A 16,025-nucleotide genomic window follows, 5' to 3' on the forward strand; every position below is an offset into this window, starting at 1 on the left:
AGTAAAGGTGCTTAGGATTTTTCCAGTGGGCAGCTATGATGTATCAAACATGTGGTTTTTAAGGAAGTAATTTACAAATGATTATTACATGTTAACACCTTTATCAGACATTTGATACACTGTGCCCTGCAGAGGATAATTTTTCCTAAATTTACTTTCTAAAAAGAATCCCAGCAAGACAGTATTATGATACAAGAGTCTGGTTATGCTTGGGTTTCACAGTGTACACACCTCTCTGTGGGCCAAGGCTGATGTGATGTCTCCCTCTCTGAGGCTTGTACTGCAGCAGACACATTTTCACATGACTCAGATTTCTATAAATTATTCCCTCTCCTCCTCCCTCCCCCCCCCACACTCCACACTACTCTTAATCCTTTAATTAATGTCCTTGCTGTCAAATGCGTAAAGTGTGACGCTTGGTTAATGAAATTGTGTTGGGATTTTATTTTTTACCCATTCAGTTGACAGTTAAAGCAAACGGTTAAGATCACTCCCTTGTTTTAATTTCTGATTTTTTTTTTTTTTTATATATCCATACTCTGGTGGTTTGGTGTGTTAAATAAAACTTTACCCCTATCCCCCCAAAATTAGTGTAAGTAAATGGTGATGGGGTTATTGGTGTTCAGTACCAGAAGCCTGTTACCCTTATCTCCCCTCCAGCCTACTTACTCAATGAAGGCAACATCAAACTGATTACATGTAGAGCATGAATACAGTACAGACAGTTGAAGAATAGATCAGTGTGGGTGGGTGGGAAGGGATTTTTATCTTGCTCCTTTGTGTTTCAAGTTCAGTCAAAAACTGGTCTCTGTTAGGCCACAGTGCCTTGAACCTTTATTTGTAAATCTCCGGCATCTCATAGCTGTGCCAGTGCCTCAGCCACCTTTAACTGGAGGCCAGGCACCACAGGCTCCTTCTAGAACCTTCAGTTATGGGCCTTAGATGTTGCTATGATGTGACAATAGCCTTTACTGCCTCCCACTTGGGTCTATGAGCGCTGGTATCAGACCCATGTTCTTTGCATGGCAGCATCCAGCACTGCTACTAGACTCAAACAAGTCTTATCAGAATGCCTTGCACCTGTCACAGGGACCGGCATGGAGGTGGTTTGTAAACATGAGTACTGCAACCAGGGCTCCCTCTAAGAATTAACCGGGTGCATGCAAATTTTTTCTCTTACGATCTACAAGTTATACATTTCTGTGTGTGTGTGAGCAACGAGTTCTAACAGTTTTCCAGATTTGCAAGTATTTTTGCTAGCGACGCTCCTAAAATGTATGAGCAATTGCTCACATGTTCTGCTTAGAGGGAACATAGACTGCAACTATGTTTGAAAGCAGCATGGCTTTTAGTTCAAATTAGTGTGAAAATATAAATTAAAATGCACACAATATATAAGTGAGGAGGACCAGAAAGTAACCCAAAAAGGGAAGCAATGGTGCCAAGAGAGAGATGCTGATGTTTTTGAGGAATCCAGTTAGTATTTCATCCTGTTCACTGAGGTCTTTATATACTCTGTAAAATAAATTAGTAACAGTAACTACTTGGAAAGTTAATTTGTGAAATTTTCCCTAGGATCGTTATATTGCAAGGCAAATCGCTAATTTTCATCATGTGTTGATGTCTGATTGGGAGGTGTGAGCATCTCTTGTGAGCATGGACTGCCTGGGAGGAGCAGAGAGAAGGCCAAACTGCGTATTTTAAATGCTGCAGATGGTAGCTTTATCTGTATAGCTCTAATTTCTTATATTCCTCCTGTGTGAAAAGTGTACAACTTTGCCAAGTAAACACAGTAAGAGCATTGGATGCTGATTTCCCAGCTCATAATTGAGCGGGGGTAGTATCACAATAAACCAAATTGTTGCAGAACCCATGACCTTTTTTTTCCCATAATCTGAAACCTAGAGTGTGTAAGCAATACAACCTGACTGTCCCTTTGTTGGGACGGCATGCTCAAAAGTCTGAAATAGGCTGAGTTGGAGTTCACAGCTAGAAATACACTCAGAAGAAAATAATTTCTTTCAAATAGGGGGGAGAGGTATAGCCTGTTGACAGGTCTCTGGTACTGCTGTAACCTGTAAGCTCACTGAATGATTAACTTGGGTTTTTCAGATATTCCCATGTCTGTGGGTATAATTGACCCCAGGGCAAATCCCACACAGCTAAACACGGTAGAGTTTCTTTGGGACCCCTCTAAAAGGACATCCGTGTTTATCCAGGTAAGGACTTGCTGTTGCAGTACCCAAGCCCAAAATATGCAAGCTATGCTCATCAGAAATGTTCTCCCACATCCTTCCCTCTCTCAAAATAGGTGAGACAGGTTTGGATTTTGTTGGGCTTGCATTAAGGAAGAGGCCCTAGCTAAGGAATATCTCTGAAAATCTACATTCCAGTGATTCCAGTTTTGTAAGTCCCTAAAAACCACAATGCCTCCTGGAAATTCTATTTAATCGCTGAGTCCCACTTTATCAGATTCTGGAATAATGCCCTTCAGTCAGCCAAAAGTCATTGATATAGCCATGCCTTTCCCCTTGTAATGTGTATCTTAAGGAAATGGATCTCTAAAAGCCATGTAGTTGTTTTTGGGTGGGGGGTAATAAAATATCAACTTTTTCTGTTGTGTAAGCTGGATAGTGAGTGGAGTTTGCCTAGAACATCAGCTCAGCCTTAAACCCTATGTCCTCCTTGTGTGCTTTTTATTCTCTCTCCTCTTCCATCATTGACCGGGCCTGATCTTTGCATTCAGGTACACTGTATCAGCACAGAGTTCACCATGAGAAAACATGGCGGGGAGAAAGGTGTTCCCTTCCGCATCCAGATCGACACATTTAAGGAGAATGAGAATGGGGAATACACGGAACACTTACACTCTGCCAGCTGTCAAATCAAAGTCTTTAAGGTAGGAAGCAAGGGTGAAAGGTCACTACTGTTTTGAGCATGGGAATATTCTTAATTTTTTTTTTTTTTTCCTTCCATGAATTTATTTTTAGAAATTGTTTACCCTGTATCATCTAAGTTAATCACAGTTTCATGGCGTTATACCAGTGGTTCCCAACCCTGTCCTGGAGGAACACCAGGCCAATTGGGTTTTCAGGCTAGCCCTAATGAATATGCATGAAGCAAATTTGCATGCCTATAACTTCCATCATATGCAAATCTCTCTCATGCATATTCATTAGGGCTAGCCTGAAAACCCGATTGGCCTGGTGTTCCTCCAGGACAGGGTTGGGAATCACTGGGTTATACAGCATTTCTGAATAGTTTTGTACTTTCCTGTAAGTTTTAAATTAATTTAAAATGGAACTTATCTCACTTTTCTCCACTTGTATTCAAGTTGGGATACGACAAGAAAAGAATCGATACAGTGTACAAAATTCACCTAAGTAGCATCAGGCTCCTACCACTGATTCCCCTCCCCATCCTTTAAAATTTACCAACCTACAGTCAACTTAGATTAAAAACAGACTAAAACCACACTAAAATGAATTACTGAATGTGGTTTTATTTTTATTCTTTTGTCCCATTCTTGCAATTCAGAACTGGCCTCTCTTGATGCAATGGCACCATAAGCCTTTTTACCAACCTAGAGTTTCCCCTCATTTTTAATCCCTATCCATATCGGTGTTTTGGAAGCAAGACTCATTTACTGTTAACAAAGACTGTGTCATCCATCTGTATGTAGGGGAATGGGATTTGATATACCACTTTTCTGTGGTTACAACAAAGCGGTTTGCATGTTATATACAAGTACATATTTTTTAAACCTGAAGTAATGGAGGTTTAAGTGGCTTGCCCAGAGTCACAGGAAGCTGCAGTGAGAATTGAATCTGGTTCCCCTGGTTTTCAGACTCAAGTTGAGCTACTCAGAGTGGAAGAAAAGGGAAAGTGAAATATAATGGCAAATAAAAGCCAAATGACCCATCCAGTCTGCCCATTTATATCATCCACTAGCTCAGGGGTGGGCAACTCCAGTCCTCGAGGGCAGGAATCCAGTTGGGTTTTCAAGATTTCCCCAATGAATATGCATTGAAAGCAGTGCATGCAAATAGATCTCATGCATATTCATTGGGGTAATCCTGAAAACCCAATTGGATTCCAGCCCTCGAGGACTGGAGTTGCCCACCCCTGCACTATCTCCTCCTCTCCCTAAGATATCTCACACTTCAGTCCCATGCTTTCTTGAATTCAGACACAGTCTTTGTCTCTACCACCTCTACCGAGAGATTATTCCACGTATCTACCACCCTTTCTGTAAAAATGTATTTCTTTAAATTACTCCTGAGCCTATCACCTCTTAACCTCATTGTACAGCCTCTCATTCTGGAGCTTTCTTGCAAATAAGAGACGCACTAGAGAGTGACTCGGGTACAAATTTTTCCCCATCCCTGCAGGAACTCAATTTCCCCGTCCCATCCCCGCAAGTTTTGTTGCTGCCCCCCTGTCCATACCCCATTCCTGTAAATTCAGCCTTAACCACACAAATCTCGAACATTAATAATTTTAATGTTTCAGGCTACCCTAGAGGAAAGGAGGGACAGGGGAGATATGATTCAGATGTTCAAATACTTGAAAGGTATTAACAAAAGGTAATCCAAAAGGTAGAACAAAATCTAATCCAGAGAAAGGAAAATGGTAAAACCAGTGGCATAATTCGAGGTTGAGGGGTGGTAGACTCAAGAGTAATATTAGGAAATTCTTTACAGAGAGGATGGTTAATGCATGGGAGGTGGTGGAGAAGAAAATGGTGACAGGTCAAACAAGCATGGGATGAGCACAGAGGATCTCTAATCAGAAAATAATGAGTATACATTGAAGGAACTAAGGCCAGTACTCGGCAGGCTTGCACAGTCTGTGTCCCATATATGGACATTCAGTTGAGGACAGGCTAGGGAGGGCTTCGATAGTTAAGATGAGCTGAAGTGAGCTTTGATGAAAACTCCAGTAAATAGAATCTAAGCACACTACCGGGCAGGGCTAGATTTCCTACCCCCCCCCCCCTAATAAATTTAAAGTTCCCATGCCACTTCCAAAAACATTCAGGAGGAACATAATTAGGAAAGACCTGAAATAAGTACAAAAAACGAGGGAGCACTATCATACAGATGGCCTCCATCCTTCCCCACCAAGAAATAAACAATTTGTCCCATTGAGCGAGATCCTTAGTAGTGGCGGCCACTAAAGGGGGATAATTGGTGGCAAATAATTGGGACCAATCCACCCCAGCTGTATACCAAGGTACCGGATGAGACCCCTCACCCACCAAAAGGGTAAATGTTGCTGTATACTTGGAACCTCCGATTCCGGTTCTGAGATGTTAAAAATCTCCATTTTGGAAAGATTCAACTTAAAGCCAGAGAAGGCACCATATGTGCTCCTCTGGTCCTGTAGAGCCCTCAACGATTCCACGGACCCTTCCACAATAGCAAGAATGTCATCTGCAAAAAGCAAGAGCTTATACTCTGTACCATGTACCTGCAAACCCTGAATACTCTCCGTTTGCTTGATGGGCCAATGGCTCGATGACTAGTGAAAGCGGGTATCCCTGCCTGGTTCCCCACTTCAACTCAAACACAGAGGAGTATACTCTATTAACTTTGACACAGGCCAAGGGTGCATTGTACAAGGAATGAATTCAGGAGATAAAATGATCTCCCAACCCCATCATGTGCAGAACACAAGTCATAAATCTCCAATCCACACAATCAAATGCCTTTTCAGCATCTACCGCCACAGCCACCCAGTGCCCACTCCCTGCTCGCGCCCGCCACACCAAATTCAACACCTGGCGAATACCATTTGCTTGTCGGCCCCCTATAAATCCCATTTGATTGGGATGAACCAAAGAAGGCAGAAACCTGTATGATCTATCAGTCAGCACCCTTGCCATAAGCTTCATATCTATATCTAACAAGGATATGGGACGGTAACTACCACATTGCGTAATATCCTTCCCAGGCTTCAGCAGGATCGTAATCACCACCAGTTGCATATAATAGGACAACTATTGCCCATCTTTCTGAGAGTTATAGAGCTGAACGAGCAGAGGTGCCATCCAAACACTCAACTTCTTATAGAAAAGGCCTGTAATCCTGTCTAAGCCCGGAGACTTTCCCGGCTTCAAGGATTTAATCGTCTGCTGCACCTCCTCCACTGTGATGTCCATGTCCAGGGAATGAGCCGCCTCGGGAGCCAAGGACGGTAAGGCTAGTTCTAACAAATAAGACATCTCTCCCCTCAGATTTTTGTTGCTTTTGGAGTATACAGCTCCTGGTAAAATTCCCAGAACCACATTTGAATCCGTACATCATCAGACAGCAAAGTACCCCCCCCCCATCCCTGATAGATATGATATTAGACTGCATTTGACGCATTTTCAGCCGATCAGCTAGAAGTTTACCTGCCCTGTTCCCAGACACACACTATTTATGGCGCAGCCATTCTAAGTTAAATTTAAGAACCTCATCCTCCAATTTACCCAATTGCATCCTAATGTCCTGTATCCACGTCGAGCTCCCCCCTCCCCCCCTCATCTTTCTGATGGGATGCAACCCAACGCGAGAGCTCTGCCCTCAAGGCTTCTTCTCTGCTTCCCTACTGTGATTTTTAAATGCAGCTATAGAAATAAGTTCCCCTCTTAAAGCTGTCTTTAAGCTCTCCCAGATCATGGATGGAGAGAACTCCTGCGCATTATTATGCTCCAAAAAATCTTGAATAACCCCCTCCAGCTTGCGCACCACCAAAGGTTCCCCTAACAAGCTATTATTTAACCTCCAATACCTGGTTCCCGGCCATACATCCCCCCCAGCCCAGATCTAACAACACTGGCGCATGGTCAGACTAAGTAATAACCTCAATACCTGCCCCCTCAACTTACCCCCCCAAGCTCTTATCAGGACATACCATATCAGTACGGGTATAGGTATCATGAACAGCAGAGAAAAAGAAGTACTATTGTTTCTAGTGGCTTTACAAAGCAGTTACCCAAGTATGTCCTTTAATGAATCATGTACATTTAATTTCTTAAAATGTTTAATGTCCTTTTATTTTTTACTCTTTGTACAACGCTTTGTACCTTTTGGATAAGCATTTAATCAAAAAACATGAATAAACTTGATACTCCCAATGCTGACTGCACCAGCCATCATCTACTTTGAGGACCTCCACAAAATTACGTAGTTTGCTCCTATTTTATGTCAACCTAAGCCCCCCCCTCCTGCCCCCCACAGCATCCACCCGAGGATCAAGAACCAAGTTGAAATCCCCCCCTCCTCCCCCCCCCCCCCCCCCGCCACTATAAGGTGCCCAGATTTGACTGACAAAACCCTAGGGAGCAGTTCTTCAAAAAATAATTCCTGTTTATTGTTGGGTGCATACACGTTCACCGGAATCCCATTTATAACTCCCACCCATATAAGCCACCTCCCTCACTCATCTTTCCACTCCTTCAAATGATTAGCAAATAAAATACCCACCCCGCCTTCTTCCGCTCCCACCTATTGGAAGCCCAACTCCTCACCGCAAACCCCTTAGCAGAAAATAGCTTTTCCCCAGTTTTCAAAAAATGTGTCTCTTGTACAAAACCCACATCTACATGTAACCTTTTTAAACTCTTTTAACAATAATTGCCTCTTACGAGGTGCATTTAAACCACAAACATTGAAACTGCAAACACGGACGGCATTACCATCCTCTCCCTTCATCATCCCACTTTAAAATCCCCCATGGCAGCAGTAGCCCCTCCAATGCCAAACTCCCCTACTATCCCCCATACACACATCCATACATACTGCTATGACTTCCAAGCTCGAACTGGGAATCATGCAACCAGCAAATAAACCAGAAAATCCAGATAGACAACAAAAGTTCATTCAGGTGGCTTCATGGGTACCTCGAGCCTCCCGGATCCGCTGCTCCTTCTGCTTCACTCCAGGCAGACGCTGACATCGGGGGACTTCCCACCAGTGAAATTTCTCCAGCTGTGTCGCAGCGGCTTTTCACTGCTCCTCTGAACCGGGCGTCTCCATCCCTTCCTTCCGCAAAAGCTTCCACGCTTCCTGGATAGTAATTAACTTTTTTGTGATTGCCATTAATCACAAAAGCCCAAAAGGAAACAGCCATCTAAACTTGATGGAATGTTGCTTCAACACTGCGAGGGCTGGGTGGAACTCTCTTTCGCTGCAAGGTGATAGATGAGAGATCCTGAAAGACCTCCACCTTACAATTTTTCCACACAGTCATGCCTGCAGTACGGGTAGATTTCAGAAACTGCTTCCACTCCCGGAAATTATGCATGCAGGCAACAATATCTCAAGGGGATTCTCCTCGCTGGGGGCCCAGGGCCTGGTGTGCCCAGTCAATTTTAGGAACCACCAGCTGACCAGGATCTCCATCCTCAACCCCTCCTAGCAGGTGGGCATATAAACTTTTCACTACCTGCTCTGCATCCTGGTATTCTTCAGTATCCAGGACCCCTCTCAGCCAGATATTATTCCGGCGAGATTGATTTTCTAGGTCTTCCACCCTAGTAATAACACTCCAGCAGGTTCTTCTGTGTCTCAGTGGTCACAGCATACAACTCCTGCACTTGCTCCTCTTGCTCTCCTATTCTCTGTTCCATCGCCTCCATTTGCTGTACAGTCTCTCCCAGATCTTGCTTAATGTTCTGGACAACCTCTTATTTTCCCTTTGACGCCCGCCACTTCTTGTTTGATCTCTGCAGGTCCGCCTTAGTAATAGCGGCAGACCGTTTGGATGGGGAGAAGCATTGCTGCTCTTCTTGCCCAGAATCCTGCTCTGACTCACTTTCTCCCCGAGTCCTGGGCCGCCATCTTGGAACTTGCTCCCATGCGATGCAGGGCGCTGCCCTCTGCGTCTCCCAGCAGCTGCTTAAAAGATGTGATCTTCAGTGGCATAATTTTACTCCACCGCTCACCCGCAGTCAAGGGCTCGCAAATCACCCTCAGGGAGGTGAAAAGAGCACCAATTAAGGGTTTTTTGTGCTCAATCGGGTCAGAGCTCACGCTCTAACCGGCTATTTAGGTATGTGATGTCACCGGAAGCCTATGGCAATTCTTATGTTCTTAACTAAAATTCAATGAAGGAAGTGCAGAGTGATGCATTTGGGAAGTAGAAATTCAAGGGAGATATTCTGAGAGACGAGAGGCTGATATGCATGGATGGGGAGAGGGATCTTGGGCTGATAAGTATCTAAGGATCTGAAGGCGATGAATCGGTGACAAGGCAGTGGCTGTAGCCAGAAGAATGCTAGGCTGTTTAGAGAGAGGCATAACCAGAAGAAGAAAGGTGTTGATGCCCCTGTACAGATCATTGGTGAGACCCCATTTGGAGAATTGTTTTCAGTTTTGGAGGCTGTATCTGATGAAGGGCATAAAGATGCTTGAAGTAGTCCAGAGGACAGCGACAAAAATAGTAGAGGGTTTGCATCAAAAAGTACGAGAAGAGTCTAGAAGACCTCAACATGTATACTCCTGGAAGAGAGGAGGAACAGGGGTTATATGATACAGATATTTAAACATTTGAAAGGTATTTAATATAGAACCACATCTTTTCCAGAGAAGAGAAATTGGTAAAACTAGAGGACATAAATTGATGTTAAGAGGTGATAATAGATTTAAGAGTGATGTTAGGAAATTCTTTTTCACGAGAGGGTGATAGATACCTGGAATGCCCTCCCAAGGGAGGTGGTAGAGAGGTAAACGGTGACGGAATTCCAAAAAGTGTGGTATGAACACAGAGGCTCTCTAATTAGAATATGAACGGGCAGACTTTCACCATCTGAATCCTGCTAATTAGATGGTTTGGATAGGCTTGAGTGAACTTCAACAGCAGTTCCAGTAGTTGGAACCTAAGGACAGTATCAGGTAGACTTCTAAGATCTATGGTCCAGAAATAGCAAAGAAAAATAACCTTTTAATTTAATCATGAAATTATAATGCATGTAATTACAAGGCAGACTGGATGGACTGTTCAGATCTTTATCTGCTGTCATTTAGTATGTTACTATGTAGGCACTGGGGACAGAGAAAGTACCTGCATATACTATGTACAGCGCTGCGTACTAGTAGTGCTATAGAAATTAGTAGTAGTGGATAGATCCTATGCATACTCATTGTAGAAATCTTGAAAGCCTACTGGGTCTTGACCCTCGTGGACTGTGATGTCCCACCCCCGTTCTATCCGTTAATGCCATGAGCTTGTATACACAGCCATTTGGAATATTCTCCCCTATCTCAAATCTTTTTTTTCACATGTTCCAGCCCTTCATCTGAGGCAACTGAGAGCTATTTGACCAGTCTTAACACAGAACAGTTTTAGGATAGTTGTGCAAGCTTTCCTATTGCCATACCTGGATTGTTGCTGCTCCTTAAGAACATAAAAATTGCCATACTGGGACAGACCAAGAATCTATCATGCCAAGTATCTTGTTTCCAACAGTGGTCAACCCAGATCTCAAATATCTAGCTAGATCCCAAGGAGGAAAACAGATTTTATGCTGCTTATCCTAGGAATAAGCAGTGGATTTCTCCAAGCCATCTCAATGGCCTATGGACTTCTCTTTTAGGAAATTATCCAAACCTCTTTTAAACCCTGCTAAGCTAACTGATTTCACCACGTTCTCCAGCAACGAATTTAAGAGTTTAATTACATATTGTGTGAAAAAAATATTTTTTCCAGTTTGTTTTTTCCAGTTTGTTGTTAGTAGCTTCATCGTATGTCCCCAAGTCCTAGTATTTTTAGAAAGAGTAAATAAGCGATTCAGATATACCCTTTACTTCACTCCACTCCAGTATTTTATAGACCTCTGTCATATCACCCCTGATCCGTCTCTTCTCCAAGCTGAAGAACCGTAACTGCTGTAGGCTTTTCTCATAGGGAACATTCAGAAAACTAACACTATGTTCTTTCCATGGAAAGAATACGAAACACTTTCCTCTCCTATTTCTATTAAGGGTATTCCTTTGCAAATGGCCGAAAACATTAGGATCTTAGGAGTAATATTTGACAACAAATTATCTTTTCACGATCATATAAGCCAAGTGGTCAAGTCAACTTTTTACAGACTCCGTCAGATTCGATCTATATCAAAATTTTTATGTACACAATCTCTGAATATCCTACTTCATTCTCTTGTAATTTCTAAACTTGATTATTGTAATTCCCTATTCATTGGTTTGCCACAAAAAGAGCTTAGACGATTACAGATAATACAGAACGCCTCCATTAAAATTATATATAATGCTAAAAAATTTGATCATGTGTCACCATTACTCAAGAAAGCACATTGGCTTCCGGTCGCACACCGTATCATATACAAACAATGCCTACTTACACATAAAACTTTAGAATTTAAAACTCCTGCCTTTATCTATAGAGTATTAATACCGTATACTTCCTCTAGATCTCTCAGATCACAGGATCAACATCTCTTAGCTATCCCCTCATTGAAAGTCATTAACACAAGACGTACCACAATCTTCTCTATAACAGCCCCTCAGTCCTGGAATAACCTTCCACTTTACTTAAGACAAGAAAAAAATTTAGGAAAATTTAAAGCTCATCTTAAAAGTTTTTTATTTACAGATGCATTTAATGATTGTCTGTTAATAACTAAACCTCTCTGCTTTGTCAATTTAATTCTCTGAATTTATTGTTTACCTTTCCCCTCCTAATGTATTTCCCTTGAATTTTTGAACATAATAACTGTATGTAACCATTAAATTAAATAACTTTCCTTATGTTTTATTATTGTCAGTTAAATCCCATTTAAGTTTTAATTTTTCTTTTTTGTTTTTGTTTTTATTGTAAATGATATATTAATTAATTTTTGAACAATTTGTACATCGCCTAGAAATGTGAATAGGCGATAAATCAAGACATTTAATAAACTTGGAAACTTGGATCCCATCCCTTTTATCATTTGTTTTCCTTCTTTGTACCTTTTCTTATTCTGCTATATCTTTTTTAAGATACGGCAACCAGAATTACACACAGTATTCGAGGTGCAGATGCACCATAGAGTGATACAAGGCATTATAATACTTTCATCTTTGTTTTCCATTCCTTTCCTGATTATGCCTAACATTCTATTTGCTCTCTTAGCCACCGCTGCACATTGAGCTGAGGGTTTCAATGTATCCTCAATGATGATACCTAGATCCTTTTCCTCGGCAGTGACTCCTTACATGGAATCCTTTATCATATACTGTAGCTATAGTTTGGGTTCTTCTTTCCCATATGCATCACTTGCTCACATTAAAATGTCCATTGAGAATACTGACCATTTAAACCTACAGTACTCTGTTTTCTGTATTTCAACCAGTTCTTAATCCATAATATTACATTACCTCAAATCCCATGAATCTCTAATTTCCTTAGAAGTCTTTCATGAGGTACATACTTTGTCAAATACCTCTTGAAAATCCAAATGCACAATATCAACTGGTTTACCTTTATCTACGTGTTAATTCACCCCTTCAAAGAAATGTAGTAGATTAGTGAGGCAAGATTTCTCTTGACTAAAGACATGTTGGCTTTCTCTAATTGATCCCTGCTTATGTATATGTTCTGTCATTTTGCTCTTTATAAGAGTCTCTACCATTTTGCCCACCGGTTTATAATTTCCCGGATCACATCTGGAACTTTTTTTTGAATTTTAGAGAAAAATTACAAATTATTAATAATAGCTGTGCAAGTTCATTTTTCATTTCTATTAGCACTCTGGGATGTATACCATCCAGTCTAGGCAATTTGCTATTGTTCAGTTTGTCAAATTGACCCATTACATCTTCCAATGTTAGAGGTTTGTTTGAGTTTCTCTGATTCTTCAGAATTGAATTCCCTTTCTGGTACTGGTAACTCCTATATATCTTCCTCAGTGAAGACCAAAGCAAATAATTAATTTAATCTCTCCGCTATGGTCTCGTCTTCCCAGAAAGCCCTTTTCATCCCTCGGTCGGTTCAACCAATTCTCTTCCTGGCGGCTTTTTAATATGCCTAAAAAAGTTTTTGCTTTCAGCGCAGTCTTCTTTTTAAGGCCTCTATTTGCCTTCCTTATTAACACCTTGCATTTCACTTGCCATTCCTTGTGTTGTTTACCATTATTTTCAGTCTGATCCTCCTTCCACTCCATTCTCTTTTGGCTCTAATTGCTTCCTTCACTTCACTCGTTAACCACGCTGGCTGCCATTTGGTCGTCTTTCTTCCTTTTTTAGTACATGGAATGTGGCTTCCAGGATGGTATTTTTTAGTAACATCCACACCTGATGTAATTTTTTTGACCTTTGCAGCTGCTCCTCTAAGTTTCTTTTTTACCATTCTCATGTTATCATAGTCTCCATTTTTTAAAACTAAAACACTGTTGTATTGGGTTTTGTGTTTGAATTTATTCCAGGGATTATATCAAATCTGGTCATGTTATGATCAGGGCCGGATTAACGGATAGGCCCAGGAGGCACGTGCCTAGGGCCCGAAATTGTGAGGGGGCCCCACTCACCGTCGCCTTTCCAACTTTTTTTTTTTTTTACGGCCATGACAGAAAGATCGGGCCCCCCTTCAATGACAGCAAGATCGGGCTTCCCCACCCCTGCTCCGATGACGGCAAGATCGGGCCTCCCCACCCCCTGCTCCGATGACAGCAAAATCGAGCCTCCCCACCCCTGCTCCGATGATGGCAAGATCGGGCCTCCCCACCCCTGCTCTGATGAAGGCAAGATCGGGCCCAGCACCTGCAAGCGGTGCTCAGCCCAAAGTTCCCCTCTGATGCAGCTTCCTGTTTCCGCCTGGACAGTTCACGTCAGTGGGAAGTGTTGGGCTGAGCACTGCTTGCAGGTGCTGGGCTGATCTTGCTACCTGCTAACTGTATGAGCGTTCTTCGGCTATGGGATGGAAGCGGGAGCCTCTGCAGCAGGTGAGCGCTGTGGGAGGGGCGGCTCCAGGATGCATGAAGAGGGAGTTCCGGGGGGGGGGTTGGTGCAGGTGTGGGCGCAGTGGGGATGGAGGAAGAGGAGTAGCTGGTGGCGTGAAGGGTACTACAAACTGCAACTCCTCTGAGAAGTCCGTAGAGGGAGTGCAGGGCCTGGATGCAGTGGGGAAGAAGGAGCTGGAGAGGCCTCTGCAGCAGGTGAGCGCTGTGGGAGGGGCGGCTCCAGGATGCATGAAGAGGGAGTTCCCGGGGGGGGGGGGTTTGGTGCAGGTGTGGGCGCAGTGGGGATGGAGGAAGAGGAGTAGCTGGTGGCGTGAAGGGTACTACAAACTGCAGCTCCTCTGAGAAGTCCGTAGAGGGAGTGCAGGGCCTGGATGCAGTGGGGAAGAAGGAGCTGGAGAGGAGTGGAGGCTGCAAGCACCCCGAGGAGCTGAGGGGGAGAAGTGGAGGAGCAGAGGTCGGAACCCTCGGAGGAACAGGAGAAGGTGATGGTGGGGAGGGTTACAGGCCGCAAACCTTCCAAAGAATAATGTAAGTGGCGACCCGCGAAGGTGAGAGGAAGGGAGGGAGATGGGCCTGGGGTGGAGGCTCTGAGTGAGTGGGAGGGAGAGAGAGAGAAAGAGAGGGGCAGTTGGGTAGATGATGGAAGTGGGGAGAAGGGAGAGAGAGAAGAGGGAAGACGGATGTCAGTTGAGAGGGGAGAGCAGATACTGAATGGAAGTGGAGAAAGAGAACACATACTAAATGGAAAGAGGGGAGAAAGAAAAAGGCATATGCTGGATGGGGGAAGAATAGAGTTAGTGAGATAGTGGAGAGGTAAAGGAAAGGGGTGGCAATCTGTGGGTAGGCACAGTGAAAAGAAGAAAACTGAGGACTGAATAGTAAGAGAGAATTTAATTTATACAGAAGAAGAAAATAGAGAAGAGAGAGATACCAGAGCATGGGGAGGGGAGGGGGAAGGAGACAGAAATATCAGATCTGAGTGGAGGAAATGAGAAGAGAGAGGGAAATGGAAGGAGAGAGATGCCAGACCATGAGGGGAACAGAGGGAAGAAGATGGATGCCAGACCAATGGGGCAGGGGGAGGGCAAGAGGAGAAATGGAAAGATGGAAGGGGGTTGGCAGACAGTGGATGGAAGGAAGAAAATGACAACATGAGGAAAGCAGAAACTGAGAGACAAAGGTAACTGTTAGGTCCCATCAACTCGTGCTCGAGTCCTAGTCCATTATTAGATGAATATTGGAGAAGAGCAGAGAACACCAAAACTACTACTTCGACTACAGCAAAGCTATTGACTGTGGATTACAATAAACTATGGAGAACTCTAGTGCAAATGGGAAGACCCAAACACATAATTCAGCTGAAAATCAAGATGACAAAGGTAGAAAATAAAATTTATTTAATTTTTTTTTTTTGTTATAAGATAAAGTAGTATTGTAGCTGTGTTGCTAAATGTTTATAAATGGAAAATGGAAATACGGTGATTGTTTTATTGGACTAATTTTAATACATTTTTGACTAACTTTTAGAGGCCAAATTATCCTTCCTCAGGTCAGGACAGGATACTGTAACAGCAGTATACTTTACTGACCTAAAGAAAGAGGGTTTGACCTCTGAAACCTAATTAAAAAATGTATTAGTCCAATAAAATGATATCTTATTTTCCATTTTTTATGTGTTAATTTGTAAAAGTGATTTGAATCTCCTTATTGTCTGCTGATCTTCTTTTGTTCCACGTTGGATTCTTTGGTGGACCGCTTGCCTTGTTGTTTTGTTACAAATTAGCATACATGGAGTGGAACGTACCAGAGGAGTTACAGATTTGGTTGTATATACATATGGGTTAAAGTTGAATGACTGAGTGAGGCAGTTGAGACGAGTTGCAAACTTGGTTATTAATATAGACTTATGTTTCGGATAGTATTACTGCTTTACAATGCATTTGAACACTTTTATATACGTATGGAAAGGGTTCAGAGTTAAAGTCCTGGGAAAGGAAGGAAGGGCGAGATTTGTTCAGAGATGTTTGGGGCTTGCATAGAACTAAAACTGTTGTTTGTTTTTAATTTTATAATAAAAGAA

General features: G+C 42.7%; 1 protein-coding gene across 1 annotated transcript in view; it reads left to right on the forward strand.

Annotated features, from left to right (window-relative positions):
* The window catches only part of TFCP2 (transcription factor CP2), a 171,793-nt gene that overhangs the window by 61,766 nt on the left and 94,002 nt on the right, over positions 1-16,025 (forward strand). The window contains exons 5-6 of the mRNA XM_033939022.1: positions 2,113-2,219; positions 2,747-2,899. Coding sequence (XP_033794913.1) covers positions 2,113-2,219; positions 2,747-2,899 — 260 coding nt within the window. The remainder of the gene's footprint in view (positions 1-2,112; positions 2,220-2,746; positions 2,900-16,025) is intronic.

Source organism: Geotrypetes seraphini, chromosome 3, assembly GCF_902459505.1.
Source record: "Geotrypetes seraphini chromosome 3, aGeoSer1.1, whole genome shotgun sequence".
Classification (NCBI taxonomy): Eukaryota; Metazoa; Chordata; class Amphibia; order Gymnophiona; family Dermophiidae; genus Geotrypetes; species Geotrypetes seraphini.